The 19,419-nt window shown below is 41.3% G+C and overlaps 1 protein-coding gene across 1 annotated transcript in view; it reads left to right on the top strand.

Moving 5' to 3' along the window:
• The window catches only part of tspan4a (tetraspanin 4a), a 212,691-nt gene extending 195,340 nt beyond the window's left edge, over nt 1-17,351 (top strand). The window contains exons 6-7 of the mRNA XM_058045907.1: nt 688-771; nt 7,900-17,351. Of these exons, the coding sequence (XP_057901890.1) occupies nt 688-771; nt 7,900-7,968 (153 nt within the window). The 3' untranslated portion in view covers nt 7,969-17,351. The remainder of the gene's footprint in view (nt 1-687; nt 772-7,899) is intronic.
• The last annotated feature ends 2,068 nt before the right edge of the window (nt 17,352-19,419 follow it).

Below are 19,419 nucleotides of genomic sequence, written 5' to 3' on the forward strand. Positions count from 1 at the left end.
TTCACTTCCTCACAATTTTTTTTTGCTTTTGTGACAACAAAAATATTTAAACAACAACATAAACAATACAAAAAAGTGTTGTTTTACATTTGTAAATCATTTATTTACCAGTAGAACACCATGACCTATTGAACTATTTTCACATTTGGAACTGAAAACTGCATGTGAACACGTCGGCGTGCGGGTGCATGCGTTGCACTGCATACTCCATACTCCTCCGTGCTCTCGTACTTCCTCCTTGCTGTTGAGTGTTAATACATGCAAATGGGCCATGCCGAGCTCTTTAAACTGCTTGTAAAGCGACCTCTTTTATTGTGGACTTGCGTCATCACCTCTTTTTTTGCCTCTCACGCAAAAAAACTAAAAGACACACACACATATATGTAAATGTGTGTACTGAATTAATTTATTAATTGCCATTGTTATACTCACCACACTTTTTCTTCAATTGTACCTTAGTCACAGTATGTTGTATAATAACACATTTGTGTGCTTTGCTGACATTTAATGCCTAATTAGTGAATTATCACAGACTTGTGGTAAATAAGATTGGGTTGTGAAGAAAAATAAAATGTTTTTTTTAATAAAAGGGTGGCTTTGCCCCAAAATAAAAAAATAAAAATGTCGAATTTGCGGGGCTCGACTGCAACTTCACAGTCTCTTGTGTGTTTGTGTGTGTTCCCACAGCCGTGCTACGAGCGAGTGAAGGACTGGCTTAATGAGAACCTGGTGGCCCTGTGGATCTTTGCTCTATGCACAGCACTTACTCAGGTAATTAGAGAAAGTCCCATGAGTCACTTCTTGATATTTTCATGTGCATTCAGTCACTCTGACTTTTGGTTTAAGTAAAGCTAACATTTCCACTGTCCTTTGAATTAAGCGCTGCTGCAGGCTTTCTGTGGACGGCAGGGGCGTAGTGGCCCTTTTGTGTGTGTTACCACTGAAGACCACATAGGGAGGTTTGACATTCCATAAAACTCTTTTATCTCCTTTGCGGCCGATTGGTACGTGACACGCCTACACAAGCGATAACGTGAACGGCTCTGTTCTTGAAGGCATCAATCACGTGGTTCTTCCTCAGCTGCAGCTGCAGGATCATTTGTAGTCCCTCATTAGACTTTCAGTGCTGCTTTGCGTTTTCTAATGCAGCCAAATGAAACAGAAAGTAGGTGTAATCAACTTAACAGAGTTAGAGCGTACATAGAATGATGGCCCGTGCAAAGTGATGTGATGTATTACCCTGCATTTCAAAGGGAAGTACCTGAACTCACAAACTAAACCAATTGAATAATTATCCTAACATGTTATGTGCTGAATATGCAACTTTAACAAAACGCTTATTTTGCCAAGCTAATGTTAATACATCTCAATATAATTTCATACTAATAGGATGTACATGTACATTTTCACTGCAGCTACACCGCATTATCTTGTCAAATATAGTATTTATTAATATTCTTAGATATGGATATTTATTCATTGCAAAATGTTCAAAGGACACAGTGGGCAAAATGCGCTGTTGTGGACATCAAGTTGAAATATTAGCAGAATAAAGTCATAATTCAAGCTTATAACACAGGATTGTACAGGATGGCAGTTGTAAACAAGTGACACTGGGAACACCAGTGTAGGTAGGATTGCAAGGTTTATAGTGTGTCTTTTTGTGTAAATATCCCATGTCGCAATGTGGAGACCTGTGGCTTACAGAGTCCCGCCTATATAGAGTATTTGGGGGTGTGGCTTCCATTCAGTGCTGTGCAAAAGTCCCAGGCCATCACTCTTTATTGTTGTTTATTGTTCTAATAGTTTGTTTTTTTTAAAACAAGTTACAGCATGGCTGTATGGCGGTCGAGTGGTTAGCGCGCAGACCTCACAGCTAGGAGACCCGAGTTCAATCCCACCCACGGCCATCTATGTGTGGAGTTTGCATGTTCTCCATGTGCATGCGTGGGTTTTCTCCGGGTACTCCGGTTTCCTCCCACATTCCAAAAACATGCTAGGTTAATTGGCCACTCCAAATTGTCCATAGGTATGAATGTGAGTGTGAATGGTTGTTTGTCTATATTTGCCCTGTGATTGGCTGGCCACCAGTCCAGGGTGACCTGTTAGACCAGTTCAGGGTGTACCCCGCCTCTTGCCCGAAGACAGCTGGGATAGGCTCCAGCACCCCCGCGACCCTCGTGAGGATAAGTGATAGAAAATGAATGAATGAATGAAAGTTACAGCAGTTAGTAGAAGGACAGACACAAAGCAGGACTATAATAAAAATAGCAAACCAATTTCCACCACACCAAATAGAGACATAACACATCAATCAATGAGAAATACATAACATTTTTGGTGAGGATCTGGACAAAGAGACTACTATGGCGTGAGTCATTATGGCAGCAAAGCTGAAGCATCCGCTCCTGATCTGATTTTGAGTCCCGATCCGATACCTGGACAATATTATTATAGATCAGGGGTGCTATAAATATAGAAAGTATAAGTATTTACAATATTTGTAAATATGAGTATTTAAGTACGCTATAGATGTATATCAGGGGTGCACACACTTTATCAGCATGCAAGTCAAAATGATCTACCTATATAAAACATATACATAAAATCTAACTGGAACATTTTGAAATACAATTGTAAGTATTCATGTTGTATTTACATTCACATTTTCCAAATGTACAGTTATTCCAAGTAGTTGATATCATAATGATATTCAATATGGCAATAAAGATAATTACACATAATTCCTCAATAGTCGTGTACATAACCCGAGTATCGGTAATATGTAGTACACATTTTATGTATGACATCATCAGTGTTGCCAGTGTTGGCAGGATCCATCCGTTCTAGAAGATGGCAACAGCCCACAATTCATGATAGAGATGGACTGGTTGTCTGAAACAACCTTTTCAGTGATCTCCTTTGCTTTGTCACTCTCTTGGGGATATTTGTCATTCCTCCCAAAGTTCAGAGTTTCTTGCCTTGGCGTCGAAGCCTTTTTGTCTCTACCCTTGCTAAGCATGTCATACTCTGTCTTATTTTTGGCAGATGCAGCTCTTATTGTGCCATTGTCATTTTGCACACTGTTGGACTATTTTCATTTACAATGCAGAAGTAATTGCACATGGCTGAGATAGCTTTGTTTACGTTCCAGCTTGCTGCAAAAACAAAGCACTTTATAGCATCTGACGTGAAAATTGGCCAATTTTCTTATTGGTTATTTTGTTCCCAGTTCAGGTTTGGTGGCCTTCTGCACTCCAGTGGCATTTTAGTCATATTTGGTCATTGCTATTGTTAAGCTCAAACAACATACAGTATCTATGGTGGCCCAATACTGTATACCAGGGGTGCTCACACTTTTTCAGCATGCGAGCTACTTTTAAAATGACCGAGTCAAAATGATCTACCCACTACAAAAATGCAAAACATCTATTTATTTTCAAATGTATTGAGGATTATTTGTACGTACAATGTATGTTGATGTACCTTACATAACCAAATGAGCCAATATTGCAAAACACACATAATTAACTATTAACATTTTTTGTAATTACCTGAGTTTACTTTGATGACTTGCACTGAATTGAACCAGCCAGGGATGCATAGTCCGGACAGTAGCTGCTGATAGCCAGCCTCAAGCACACTTCCAAATGTTTATCAGTCATGGATAATATCCGTATCATAATATCCGTATAATATTCCATATCCGTATGGAAGTGATATGTTTTTTGCCTTTTTACTTGGTCCAGTTTTTGCCTTTTTACTTGGTCCAGCTCCTTCACTCATTTTAGTGACCATAAACTTTAGCGAGGGCTTAAAATCTCGCAATTCGCCGACTAGCTTAGCACTTTGCATCGTTGTTTACGCATGAGCGGTGACCTAAAGGTCAAAATTCAGTTGTCATCTGACTGGTTGTCCTGTATGTCAATCAAGTAACGGGGATGGATGATAGGCTGACATTGTAAGTTCTGCTGCACTTAGAGACGTTGTTTGATTTGATTGGTCGCCCGAAGGGCAACATTCAGTTGTCATCTGAATGGCTGCCCTGTATATCAATCAAGTGACGGCATTGATGCTGGGATGATATTTTTTTAATGTCACGCCACGATCGACCAGCGATCGACCAGTACCACCTCCGCGATCGACCGGTAGCTCGTGATCGACTTAATGAGCACCCCTGCTGTATACAATATGTAAGACACAACGACACACCAAAATAGAAACCAGAAGATCGAGGAAGGGCACTTCTGTGCACAATGCACTCAGCAAGTGACCATGTCACCAAGCTGACCTCCTGAGCAGGGAGAACACGTGGTCTCCATCCAGTGTCTTGCTGAAGGCCACTTTGCTATGCGAAGACGGAGAGCAGGAGATTGGATTTGCTGAAGCTGCAGTTTAACCAACGACCTGCCGGACCTCCCAATCATGAATCATCAGAAATGTGTTGCGTTCCCTTGACTTCCTCCTGTGTTTAATGAGTGGGAACACCTTGTGGGCCTTGTGCTTTTTTTGGTGATGTCATTCTTTTCGATTTGTGCCTTTGGGGTCAACGCTGTAATGAATGCATTAGTGCATGGCACGAGCTCATCTTCACCGTCTTTTATGAAAGATAAACTAACTTTAAATCAGGACTGTCCAAAATGTGGGCCACCTACAAAAATAATAATACTAATGCCATAGAGGCTGCGATTGGCTGGCGACCGGTCCAGGGTGTACCTGCCTCTTGGCCGAAGTCAGCTGGGATAGGCTCCAGCACACCCCAGCAACCCTAGTGAGGATAAGCGTCATAGAAAATGGATGGATGGAATTCATAGAATACACTAAACTCTATCCAATATTATTGATGTAAAAATAAGATATCAGATCATAGTGGTATTGATTTTCTGCAGACAGTGATATCGTCCTGCTGCACACAGCAACAAGCTTGCTAGCTCAGTATGAAGCTGGAAATGTCTTGGAAAATTGCCCGATGGAGAGGAGAAATAAACTGCTCAATGAGAGATCTGTCTTTTATGGGTTTATTCTACAGAAGGAGACAGTTGCTGCAGGTAGGAGTCTACCTACAAGCAAATTAGTAGGCACCCAGCACATTGGGATCACCGGACCGGATACCTGCCATTTCAGCACTTGGCCTTACTAGGAATTGTTTCCCATCCCTGCGACAGAAACAGAGCACACACCGGCTGATTGGTACAAGTGGTCATCAATACAAGTCTTGGATTGCTTTTCTAGGGCAGAATCAAACCTAAACACCGCCGCAATGCTGCAGCTTCTTTTCTCCAGCAGTTGATACTTGATGGCCTCTATGGTCTCACCCTGCAATCACAATGCATGTGGGTTTTCCTCCCACATTCCAAAAACATGCTAGGTTCATTGGCCACTCCAAATTGTCCATAGGTATGAATGTGAGTGGGAATGGTTGTTTGTCTATATGTAATGGTAATGGTAATGGTAATGGTAATGGTAATGGTAATGGTTTTATTTCATTTGAACATGCATCAGATTAAAATTGAGTGCATCACATAATCAATTCCCAGTTCCACATGTCCAAAAGGAGTAGGAAGAAGCAAAGGTTATTAAATCCTACCCCTCCATCTGGTACTTTTACAATCACTAACTGTAACATTTGTTCACTTCCTGCTTTCCATAATACAGTTTAAGGTTTTTTTTTGTTGTTTTTTTTAAATAATGTACCTGGTACCTCGTAGGAGGTGATATGAGCATCCAATGCCATAATGGGTACCATAGTGCGTGTCAATATAGTGATATATATAGCACATCATGACTGGTTCAAGACTCTTCATCCTTGTATTTAGCAAACATCAACTGCTTGTATTGTTTCTTGAATTGGCTCATCGTTGTGCATTGTTTGATTTCCTTACTCAATCCATTCCATAGTTTGATTCCACATACTGAAATGCTATGGCTAGCATAACGTAGTCCTAGCATAGAAGTGTTTCAAATGTACTTCTTCCCTGAGATCATATTTCTCCTCTCTTGTAGAGAAGTATTGGATGACATTTTTAGCTAATTGCTTATTTTTAGCCTTATGCATTATTTTAGCTGTTTGAAGATGAACTATATCAGCAAGTTGAAGTATTTGTGATTTTACAAATAAGGAGTTAGTATGTTCTCTGTAGGCGGCATTATGAATTATCCTTACTGACCTTTTTTTGCAGTACATTTAGCGAGTTCCTTTTAAGTCTTTCGTAACTTTGGAGATATCATTGATGTACAAGTTGAACAGTTTTGGCCCCAGTATGTGCCCTGTGATTGGCTGGCCACCAGTCCAGGGTGTACCCCGCCTCTCGCCCGAAGACAGCTGGGATAGGCTCCAGCACGCCCGCGACCCTCGTGAGGATAAGTGGTAAAAAATAAATGAATATCTATCTTTTGCTGTGGACGTATTACAATACTCAAGACGTGTCGGTTAGACTTTCAGGCTGTTCTATCAATCTTTCATCACCCCCCCCAGCACAATCAAGCCTGTCCTCTGTCTTGTATTGCATGCAAACCAAGATCAACCTTAATGATGGATGATCACATCCATGCCAAGACCACACTCATCAACAGTCCACAGTTTGGAATTATATCAAAGTTTTATTTTCAGATTCTAAATATGGAATTTGTGACGCTCCCAGCATTATTTGTGATTTGTATTTCTCAATGTATTAAGATGAACTTGTTTTACTTGTTGATACATATTGCAGTATTTGTCCTATTTTGCAGAAACCATGTTTATTTGTGAAATGAATCCAATGGCATCACAGCAAAAGAAGCATAATATGTTTATATTTTTTATATAGGCAAGATATGTTTATATCGTTTTTATTGCAGGTTTGAATTAGCTCAGACAAACAGGCACAATAATAGCATAGGCTACTGTTGCGACTATAACTCACGCCAAGCCAAAACGCCATTTCCACAGACTGATACAAATGTTATCTATGTATTAAATGGCTTCTTTTCTGTTATTATGGCTACCATATATGGTAATACAAATGTAAAGGTGATTATAGGGGTGTTATTTCATGTCTAGAGGGCTCTAATAATGTTAAAGAAACATAATTAGAAGGTAGGGGTGCGGCAATACACAAAATACACAGTTCAATTTGATTTCAAGCCTGAAGAAATGTGTAGTACAGTGAATTAGTAGTACAGTGTAGTACAAGCTGTCGCCTGTTTCTTTTAGCTGGTGACCAAGAGTTGTGATGAGCTCACAAGCTGAGTCAATTAGGAGTCTCCCACCATTTTTGGCCGTCACATTTGGAGGGAATTTTGGGGTACCAAAGTAGTTCAGAAAAGAAAAGACGAGTTGATGGAGTACTCTTGCTAGTATTGGAGATAAACTTCCAAACAAGTTGGCACCACCAAGTTCCCATGCTGCTGTTTTTTAAATGATCTCTAATAAATTGTGTAGAAATGTAAAATAGCATTGAGAAAGTATTACCTTTTCCCCTCCATGTTTACTTGTGTGAGAGAAAACTGAATAGCATCCTGTCTTCTCATCCTGGTGCTCTTCCAATCACCAGTCAAAACTCAACCGGGATGCATTCACGGTCTCACGCAAAGTTGGAATTTTCCAAAAGTCATTACAAAGACATGCATCTTCCCCACTCGAGCATTGCAACAACAGGGAGCCACAACAAAGAGGCTGAGGAGCCACTTGCGGCTCTGGAGCCGTGGGTTGCTGACCCCTGATCTACTAAAATGATGTCTCCACAACTACTCCGAGTTATTGTAGCAGTGGATGATTCTAGCGGAGACGTTCCCTCCATCACACTGAGAGCTGTTGGTGATCTATTCCCAACATTCCCAGTATGATGTAATGCATCTTAATGGTGCCAAAGTGGGCCATGAAGAGAGAAGAGTTGAACATGAATGTCTGATGTTTTCCAGATCCTGGGCCTGGTCTTCTCCATGACGATGTTCTGTCAGGCAGTCAAGGTGGAAACCTTCTACGCTTAGCCCTCCACCCTGAAGACCTTCAGTGCGTCTTAAGCAGGACGGATGCAGCCTTCCTCTTCCCAACCATACTCTTGCTCACTTTCAACAAGCACAGTGTTCTACCTTTGCTATCATTTGCTATGTGTCAGATACTCATTCATGTGATGCATTTTACCAAGCAGTATAATGAACATGTGTTAAGCAATGTAACCTGTTTTTAATGTGTTTGTTTTAAATTATTTTATGTTTTTATGTGTTTTCAAGCAAGAGGTTCAGTGAAGCGAGTGCACTGGTGAGGTGCTGCAAGTGCATGTCTGCCGCGATGGCGTGTAATAAATGTTTTGGATCTACAGAGCAGTCAGTGTGTCGGTACTCATCACGCAACGCTTGAGGCTTTTGGTGTGTAATCCAGTTGTATTTATGTCAATGATGTACACCACAAAGGATAGCCATCGTGTAAGCCCTCTGTAGTCTACAAGTGGGACACGTGTGGGTGGCTGCTGTGATGGAAGTGGAAGTGGCTTGTGCCTTGCGAGAAGCCTCTGTAGTCCGTCTGGTCTCTGCTGGACGTTCCTGGGCGAGTGACTCCCAAGCGTTGAGGTTCATGTCTGTAGCTTTGAAGGACCCTTGAGGCAGTCTCTGAAGCGGTTCTTCCGCCCCTGATCCAGGACCTCTGTGTCCGGGATCTTGTCGTGCCACCTGATGCTTAGTAGGCAGCTCAGGTGGAATTGGTTTAGGTGGTTGACAGCACAGTGGAACCTCAGTTAGCGTCCGCCCTGGTTAGCATGTTTTTCAGTTAACTTGACCTCATTCTCCAGTTAGCTACAATAAAGTCAGCTTCCTGTCATGCTGTTAATACACAGCGCTAGTCCCAAAACAAAACACAACACGTAAGTCAAAACATCATAGCAGAATGTCTCAACGCAAAAGCTTCTACCATGAAAGTTCATCTGAATGAAATAAAGCACGGACAACCAGGAGAAACTAACCAACCTCAAAAATAGGATTTTCACGTATTGAAGCATTTGAAAGCAGCATCTTTCCGGCGGGCTGGAGGCTGTTTTCCCTCCAGCCCCAACGCACACTTCAATGGCAAAGATTATTCAGCAGCGTTTGAAGCCTCCTCCAGCTCTTCTGACTTTTACCTCCACCTCTTACCTCGGGTCATCATCCGTAATCCATACTTAAAGCTCACTGGAGACGTATTGATTGAATTTTCCCCTGGAAAAAAAAAGCATCAGGTTGAAACTTTCAAGTTGCTTTAACTGCCAAGCAAAAATCACAGTCACCAGGCTGCACGGTTATGAATCATTCCCTCGACTGAATTATTCACATATGCTGTGAAGTACATGCATTCAAAAGATTATAAAAAGCATTATATCCCAAAGGAGACAGTCGCAAAAGTGTTAAAGTGCACACACGATAACACCGCACCTTCCTGAGGTCATTTGAAAAAGGGCGACAAAAACGTCATAAAGTGAGTCATTCCCGACGGTGCAGGCAGCATGACAAACAGCCTCGGCTCGTAAACCAGCTTTGCTACATGCGTGGCGTCGCAAATGTCTCACACGGAGCTGAACAGACCACATCCTGTACGTATCGTTACAATTGTTCCTCCTGTCATGCAGGCATCATTTATTGATGAACTTCCATATTGCACAAAATACACTGTAGATCAGGGGTGCTCATTAAGTCGATCGCGAGCTACCGGTCGATCGCGGAGGTGGTACTGGTCGATCGCTGGTCGATCGCGGCGTGACATTAAAAAAATATCCTACCATCAATGCCGTCACTTGATTGATATACAGGGCAGCCATTCAGATGACAACTGAATGTTGCCCTTCGGGCGACCAATCAAATCAAACAACGTCTCTAAGTGCAGCAGAACTTACGATGTCAGCCTATCATCCATCCCCGTTACTTGATTGACATACAGGACAACCAGTCAGATGACAACTGAATTTTGACCTTTAGGTCACCGCTCATGCGTAAACAACGATGCAAAGTGCTAAGCTAGTTGGCGAATTGCGAGATTTTAAGCCCTCGCTAAAGTTTATGGTCACTAAAATGAGTGAAGGAGCTGGACCAAGTAAAAAGGCAAAAACTGGACCAAGTAAAAAGGCAAAAAACATATCACTTCCATACGGATATGGAATATTATACGGATATTATGATACGGATATTATCCATGACTGATAAACATTTGGAAGTGTGCTTGAGGCTGGCTATCAGCAGCTACTGTCCGGACTATGCATCCCTGGCTGGTTCAATTCAGTGCAAGTCATCAAAGTAAACTCAGGTAATTACAAAAAATGTTAATAGTTAATTATGTGTGTTTTGCAATATTGGCTCATTTGGTTATGTAAGGTACATCAACATACATTGTACGTACAAATAATCCTCAATACATTTGAAAATAAATAGATGTTTTGCATTTTTGTAGTGGGTAGATCATTTTGACTCGGTCATTTTAAAAGTAGCTCGCATGCTGAAAAAGTGTGAGCACCCCTGCTGTAGATGATTTGCCACTTGGAGGATGATTCATTTGAGAAGCGCGAAAGGATAACGTTTTAAAATGGACTTTATTCAACAGAATACTATGAATGATGCTCAATACCCACCAATGACTAAATGACAGATCTTCTACAGCAACTTGGTATTCTGTTTGAAGAAAATAAATATTGATGATGGGGCGGCATGGTTCAAGCGGTAGGGTGGTTGCCTCCCGACCTGAAAGTTGCAGGTTTGATCCTCCTGTGATCATGTGGAAGTACAATATCTTTGGGCAAGATAGTGATGCTCCAGTTGGTCCTGATGCTGCGTCATCAGTAGGTAAAAGTGCCGACAGTGTCAAAACGTTTGAGTGCCTTGGAGGTGGAAAAGCACGATACAAGTGAAAGACTTATCACTTATGGTTGGGATTTTAAAAGCGTGACGTGACATTTACCTGTATATTCCTGGAAATAGTAGACTTTTTTTCTAAAAACTGATTTCCGATTTCACTTTGACATCGAACAAACTAATGATGCTAACTGAGTTTCCACTGTCACAGCAATCTGTGGGGATAATTTCCGCAAAACGTTATTTTCAAATGCCAATTTTGACATGAATGGACATGAACGCACATTAATGGCTTGTCCAGCATGTTTTTATGCTGTACGTTTGGGCTGGGAATTTGAGTTACAGGCGTAATGATTCTCCACCGGGGGGGATTCAAATTTCACTCCATCATGGATTTTCAAAAATATATTCATTACTGAATCAATCTGTTCCGTGGTTGAATAAGACCTGTTATTGGTTGTGAAAAATGCACATTTACATTTTTTTTCCCCAATTGTTTACACACATTATCTGAAAGTATGCAGCCTATTCTCAGAGACACACAAATACAAAATGGTATTTTGTGTTCAAATGACAAACACAAACAATGGAAACAATGGAAAACACACCTTTGACTTTGACCTTCTTTTGTTCAGTGTTAGCCAGACTGTACACACATACAAAGTGTGTTGTGAAAATACTCATACACTGTAACAATTATCTATTTTTTCCAACAAAAAGAACGTACATCCCATCATTAACACACAAATATGCACATCACATTACATACAGTGCTCTACATACAAAACAAATAAGAATTGACTGGAAAAATAAGTAAAGTGGAAACCGGCTTATCATGGTGGGGTCTGGAACCAATTAACCACGCAAAACAAGGGATTACGGTCCTTTCAAGGAAATTGCTTTTGTCTTCTTTCTGTCTTCTTGTTTACATAGGCTCTAAGACTTCCACTGTCAGGCACATTGAAAAAAAAAACAGTCCCGTGTAAACAACCTCTTGAGATCCATCAGGGTTACGGTGTCAAGTTGTTGGCTTTCAGAAACACCTGACTAGATTACAAATATTTCCTGTTTGGCTTTTGGAAGTCATCGGTACAAAGCTATGCATGTTTTCCAGTGAATACGAAGTCAGTGATAATGATTGTGATGAATCATTAATGCTTGAGAGCAATTTGCAGTCTCATATGATGCATAGTATTCATTATTTAAAGGTAAAATAATACATTGTTAATATATTTTTGGAATTAAACACCTATACATTATGTATACAATTATATAAGTCAACATTTTCAGGAAAGTTATGTCAAACAAGGGGCCTCTCCACATGACTCCACATATAGTTATGTGGCAGTTTTTGATTCATTAAAAAAACAAAAAATGATACATATCCAGCTATAAAAGGCAAATATACGTAGGATGTGATTTCAGCAAGAAGATTTTATTGTACGGGTCCTAACAGTGTGAGAGCTTTGGTGTTGGGGTGGTGTTTCAGATGTTCTGGAGAAGAAATAAGTCTACTTTATGTGACCAGCGCTGGAAAAAAGTTAACACAGCCTCACAGCAACTGCATTATGAAACAAGAAATGAGAACTATAAATGAAAAGGACATTCTGCTCCCGCTGGCTAGAAGAAAGCAGCAGGAAAGGACTCTTCACTGGGGAAAGAAAAAAAACTGCAGCGTGGGGTCTTTCTGTCCAATACAAGGATGTAGAAGTTGGAGGATGAGCAGGAATAGCAGCCAATGAGCTTGACACCATGGTTACTGATTTTATAAAGTGAAAAGACCTTTTCATGGAGGAAATTCTCTCAGAAATGTTGTGAATCCTAAAATATATATGCTAACTTCTGTTCAGCCTTCCTTTCTGCTGCTGTGGACTAGAAAGAAAAATTTGTCAAAGGACGCATATTTAAAAGGCTTTCAAATTCATTCATTCATTTTCTACCGCCTTTCCTCACGAGGGTCGCGGGCGGTGCTGGAGCCTATCCCAGCTGTCCGGGGTCCACCCCGGACTGGTGGCCAGCCAATCACAGGGCACATATAGACAAACAACCATTCACACTCACATTCATACCTATGGACAATTTGGAGTGGCCAATTAACCTAGCATGTTTTTGGAATGTGGGAGGAAACCGGAGTACCCGGAGAAAACCCACGCACGCACGGGGAGAACATGCAAACTCCACACAGAGATGGCCGAGGGTGGGATTGAACCCTGGTCTCCTAGCTGTGAGGTCTGTGTGCTAACCACTCACCCGCCGTGCAGCCATGGCTTTCAAATTGTATTCCAAAATAAGCAATATGGTGGTGGCAAACGGGTTTGTCCACTTTCTTATTTTTTGCCACACTTAAATGTTTGTGAGCATCAAAGAAATGTAAATATTAGGGAGAAAAAATGACTGTGTCATGTTGCGCTCTTATTTTGGTGTGCTGCACTTCCTGTTGCAGCAGCTTGACCCCAGTGTAATTGTACACGTCTGGTGGCAATTACAGTACAATCAGGGGAGGTTGAAAGCCCAGTGTCCCCAAAGGGACGGCGCTGGTTTATTGCGACTGACTGGTGTACCCTCACCTGTGCTGTCACCTGAACTGAAGTTTTGTGCCTGTTGCCTCTGCCTGATTGTTCTGTTGTCACAGAGCCATTTTGATTATGTCAAAAAAATGACTTTTACATACGCCCTGCTGCTGGGATCTCTGCATCCTGGGGGGGTCTAGCCATCGACAGCTTCTCTGGTTGTGACAGACTGCCCCCTCAACCTCATAACTGGTTAGGCCACCCTTAGCAGCAACAATTGCAATCAAGCGTTTGCAATAACTTGCAATGAGTCTTTCTGTGAGCTGAGGTCTGGTCAAATTTCGGTGAGGAGGAACGTCGTTTGGGTTAGTTGCTGGCGCCACTTAATAAAGAGTTTGGTTGTTCAAAAGAGCCTCCTCGAAAAAAAACGAGATCTCTTCCACTGAACACTATCGCCTGTCCATGGTTGTGTATGTGATGATGGTCACGTTACAGCCATCTTCATAAAGTAGGTTTTTTTTCAATGAGGCAATTTTGTGCGTTCCTCTTTTGAACATCGTTTCAAGCAGCCAAACGACTTAAGTGGTGCCACCAGCTAACCGGAATTACGTTCCCCATCACCAAAATCTGACCCCAACTGCGTGCACGGGAACAAAGTGGGGGTAAGTCACTGGGGATGTCATACAATTTCATGTCCAAAAATCTGAACTATGCCTTTAAGTGTGTGTCGAGGTGAGATTTAACCGTGTTTGAGTAAGAACAATGCATCGATTGTGTGTCTCTCAGTGTTTTCCCATCAGTCATATGTACGTGTTGTGTAACTCTGATTGTGCTATGTGAGTGTGTCAAGAATAACTGAATTCATCGGTATGACAACATCTAACACTATAATGGAATTCAATAGAAACGATAACACAACACACGCAACACGAGGACTGACTTCAGCTCATAGAGCGGATGGAGGATTTTGCTTTTTCTTTAGCTTATTTGTCTTGCAAAGATTCCCCCTTGGTGTGTTTGTCAAGGGACAGATTGTGTTGATATGAACAGTGGAAACTGTCATTTTGTACACTTCAGGACATATTTATTTTGTTTTTATTTCCAATGGGAAAATGTAACTCTAAATCTAAACAAACTGTTGCGGAAAATTAAAATACTCTTCCTAAAACCTTACTGGTAGTTTTCATCCATATCTCACATGCTTTTAGCAAGCATTTTTAATGCTAGTGTATATTTTGCAGTCAGATGGGATATTTGTGACAATCCCTTTTGAAGGATATGTTGCCACAGCCCGGAGCAATTGGAGGTTTGGTACCTTGCTTAAGGGCACCATGGAATTGTTTAAAAAGCATCCATACCCAAACTTCATCCTGTTCAGTCTATAATGTCTTTTTTTTTTTTTTGGCATTTTGTGTCTGATTCCTTGCCTTGAATCTGCTCGCTTGTGATCCAACGCAATTGTATGACCACAGAAAATGGCCTTCATGCTGAAACGCAAATGAATATTAATGTATGAATATTTTCAATCCATTGTACTGATGACCGCTTTGTGCGTTATTAATACCGTAGTGTGAATGGTTGTTTGTCAATATGTGCCCTGCGATTGGCTGGCGACCAGTCCAGGGTGTACCCCGCCTCTAATCCGAAGGCTCTAGCATACCCCCAAGACACTAGCGTGGAGAAGCAGTATAGAAATGGATGGACTTACACCAAAACCCAAGGACTACCTGTATAGGGCAGAATGTAATAAAGTGGAAGTTGGTCCCGTTTATGTCAACAACCTGAACAAGTCATCAAGTCCTGGTCCATCGTGTTATTATTTATTACTAAAAAGTGCCTGCTGAAGTCGAAGTTGACCGCCAGGAATTCTGGGCTAGTTTCGTTTAAGTCAAACAAGTCAAAGTGAAACGAGTTCCACAAAAGAGCGAGAAGTAACAACAGTCATCTTATTGACATGCATGGCCGGCAGATGGTATGGTACATACGTATGTATGTGTGCACCATTTCCAACTGGAGCACAAGAGTTCCCGTTGACTCCATTAGTGGGGACATAGGGTTTCCCACTAACAACACACGAAAAACCTGGTCCAAACCCCAGAGTCTCCTCTCATCCTCCTGTTACCTCTTCAATTCACCTCAGCGCTCCAGCAAACCTCTGTTTCCTTTCCCCCATCCATACATTATTCATTCCCATGTTCTCAGGCTTTCTCCCATCTTGTGCTTGATCAATAAAACATACCTGTGTGCTTGTTCCCTCACCTCTCCATCCTCTCACCTTGTTCCAAAAGCCAAATAGTGAGCCCATGTAGAGCAGATAAAACAGCATAGATGGATGGTCTTTTCAGTCTGGGCAAAATTGACAACAATTCAGGCCACGACACCTTTTGCGTGAGCTGGATTTTTAATTTGGGAGGCGCCATATATCCCCAAGTAGTTTCTCTGCAAAGACACTAAGTGCTGTCGGAAGAGACACACATAAGAACCGCACTTCTTATTTTTATTCTTTCACTTGAGAAAATAAAAAGTTCATTTGAGGGGACTGAACTCCAGGACGCCCACGGGTGGTTGAGACTGTCGTGGAACACTAAAATGGACTGAGACTTCACAAAGTGGTTTGTTCGTTTTAAAAGGTGTGCGCAGGGGGGCTGCTGTTCACGTTTCATCTTTTCCACCATGAAGAAGGAAGCATCACAACACCCACAAGCTATTGACCTTGTGTTGATGTTAGAGACCGTTTTCCAACAGGCTTACAGATGTATCTCGATATTGACGGACAGAGCTAGCCGTTCAAAATTTTGAACATTTCTAATGGCCGGCTTTGGATAGCGACTAGACTAGACTTTAGACTTTTATGGCTTTTGGGCAGGCAAATAGCTCGTCCATCTCAGCCATGGAAGTCATACGCCATCTGGTTTCACAGCCTTGACATGTACATATACAGTAATCTAGGGCTGGGTGATAGGAACCAAAAATTCATATCCCCATATATTTAGGTTGAATATCGATACACGATATATATCGATAGATGTGGCATGTTGCCGTTCACTGGATTAACAATGCTGGCCTTTTTGGGGGCATTATGTAGGCTTCCAAAATCAATACTCAAATTATGCAGATACCCATCGCGCAATGAGACCAACCCATGTGCAATGAACCGTGACAACATGACAACTCATCATTATCTCAACTACCCGAGCACTAAGTCAATAATATAAATACATTTCTGGGGATCACAATAGATGAAAATATGAGCTGGAAACCTCATATTACAAATATACAACATAAGGTGGCCAGAAATATTTCAATATTGAACAAAGCAAAATTTGTTCTCAATCAGAAATCACTCCACACTCTTTATTGTTCTCTGGTTCTACCATATCTTACTTATTGTGTGGAAATATGGGCTAATAACTATAAAAGCAATCTTCACTCGCTAAATGTACTGCAAAAAAGGTCAGTAAGGATAATTCATAATGCCGCCTACAGAGAACATACTAACTTATTTCTAAAATCACCAGTTCCAGTTCATTCATTCATTCATTTTCTACCGCTTATCTTCCTGAGGGTCGAGGGGGTGCTGGAGCCTATCCCAGCTGTCTTCAGGCGAGAGGCGGGGTACACCCCGGACTGGTGGGCAGCCAATCACAGGGCACATATAGACAAACAACCATTCACACTCACATTCATACCTATGGACAATTTGGAGTGGCTAATTAACCTAGCATGTTTTTGGAATGGGGGAGGAAACCGGAGTACCCGGAGAAAACCCACGCATGCACGGGGAGAACATGCAATGGAAGGCCTGTGTGCTAACCTCTCAGCCGCTGTGCAGCCCCGTTCCCAGTTCCCTCAACCGAAATTAAAGTTGAAGCAATCAGTGCAAGCAAGAAACAGAAAATAGCAAAATAAAGGTAGAGAACAGGATCAAACCAAGTCAAACCAAGAGTCTGTAACATTTGAAAATGTTTAACTGTCATATACTAAGTGTAAAAACAGAATAAATTAAAGAATAATCTAAATAGAAATAATCAGTTCCGGGGTCAAAGTGTTATTAAGTGTTATTAAGTGTTATTAAGTGTTATTAAGTGTTATTAAGTGTTATTAAGTGTTATTAAGTGTTATTAAGTGTTATTAAGTGTACAGGCAATGTTTTAAGTCACATTTGAACACTCTTATCTGTCTTAGAAGCGTAAAAAGAACTTAACCAAGTTATTTCTACAAAAACATAATTTTCTTAACTCAAACTGGTGGCCCACGGGATGAGATTTTTTGCTGCCCAGAACATGACATCAAAGTTTACTGTAAGTGCTGCCCCTCCCCCCTGAGGGAGATGGGGAGAGGCACTTGCTTAAAGGAAGACAGCTCTTTGATTGGGCCGGCATTGAACTCCCAGTGACTAATGGGTGTGTGGTGGTAAGCGTGTACTGGGCACACTGTTGGCATCAAGTTGGCATCGCTGCTCTTCTGCTGTATGAATGCTAGCAGTCCCTCCGAGGGACAAAGAGACTGTGTGGCCGACACGAGGGCTCCCTTCATTCAAGCCTTAGTTTCATGAAGCAAATGCACCCAGGGGCTAAAACTAAACACCACGTGAACCGTCTTCATGCCTGTTTGTTTAAAAAAAAAATACAATTTGTATGCGTATTTTTGACCAATAGGCCCCATTCAATCACAAAAGAGCATAGTTTATTATTAAAACCGTGATAGAGTGAAGCCACAAAATTCAAACCGCGTCGTAGTAAAGAGACTGTAGTCTTTGTTCCAGGAAGACTCCAAGCCCAGACAGCATCCTCGCCTTCAAGTCCTGCCTGATCAAACGTCTGTAATCTTCACAGCTCCAACAGCTCTATTTTTCTTTGAAACATCATCATTTTAGTCCCCAAGACAGCTGACAGTGAATGACTCCAGGCAAGTGCATGGACCAGCGAAGGACCACCAAAGGACAAATCCTGGACCCTTTGGCTGAGGGTGTCAACAGGGGGCTACATTTCAGCTTTAAACACAGTAATCCTGAAGAATGTCTCCTTCACTGTCAACGTTGCATCTGCGAATGGATATCAACTTCCTAGCATCCTCCAAATTGCCAGTACAGAAACTAATTCATTATTTATTCAATTATTATTTTGTTATTTATTCATGATGTGCTATATATATCACTATATTGACACTTACTATGGTACCCATTATGGCATTGGATGCTCATATCACCTCCTACGAGGTACGAGGTGCATTATTTAAAACAAAAAAAAAACCCTTAAACTGTATAATGGAAAGCAGGAAGTGAACAAATGTAACAGTTAGTGATTGTAAAAGTACCAGATGGAGGGGTAGGATTTAATAAGCTTTGCTTCTTCCTACTCCTTTTGGACATGTGGAACTGGGAACTGATTATGGGATGCACTCAATTGGAATCTGATGCATGTTCAAATGAAATAAAACCATTACCATTACCATTACCATAAATACACAAGGTAGAATTACAACCCTCCTACAAGTAGAACTATGCATAAATTTCTACCTGATTTTTTTTATTGACTGTCCGTATAAATAAAACCCAAATTCCCAATTACAAACATGTACGTTTCCAGTTCATTCATTCATTCATTTTCTACCGCTTATCCTCACGAGTGTTGCGGGGGTGCTGGAGCCTATCCCAGCTGTCTTGGGGCGAGAGGCGGGGTACACCCTGGACTGGTGGCCAGCCAATCACAGGGCACATATAGACAAACAACCATTCACACTCACATTCATACCTATGGACAATTTGGAGTGGCCAATGAACCTAGCATGTTTTTGGAATGTGGGAGGGATAATTACCAATTATCATAAAATCTTGAGCATATAAACAACATGACAACATTTCTCAGGAATGTTTCATATTATTTATCTAAGTGCCTAAGGATCTAAGGAACATCTGAGGATGTTTTTTTTCAGCCCATTGTATTGAGTCATGGACTCCTATAGAGTAGCTACACACAATAACCCGTAAAGCAAACGTTTGACATTTTCCAGAATCTGTACCTATTCCAGTAGTATTTCTTTGGATTCGTTGCTTCCCACAAAAACAGGCTGTTTTAATTAATCTGGCCAACACCACACGCCCATATAAGGAAGACAGTGT

The sequence above is a fragment of the Doryrhamphus excisus genome, chromosome 1 (assembly GCF_030265055.1).
Source record: "Doryrhamphus excisus isolate RoL2022-K1 chromosome 1, RoL_Dexc_1.0, whole genome shotgun sequence".
NCBI classification, from domain to species: Eukaryota; Metazoa; Chordata; class Actinopteri; order Syngnathiformes; family Syngnathidae; genus Doryrhamphus; species Doryrhamphus excisus.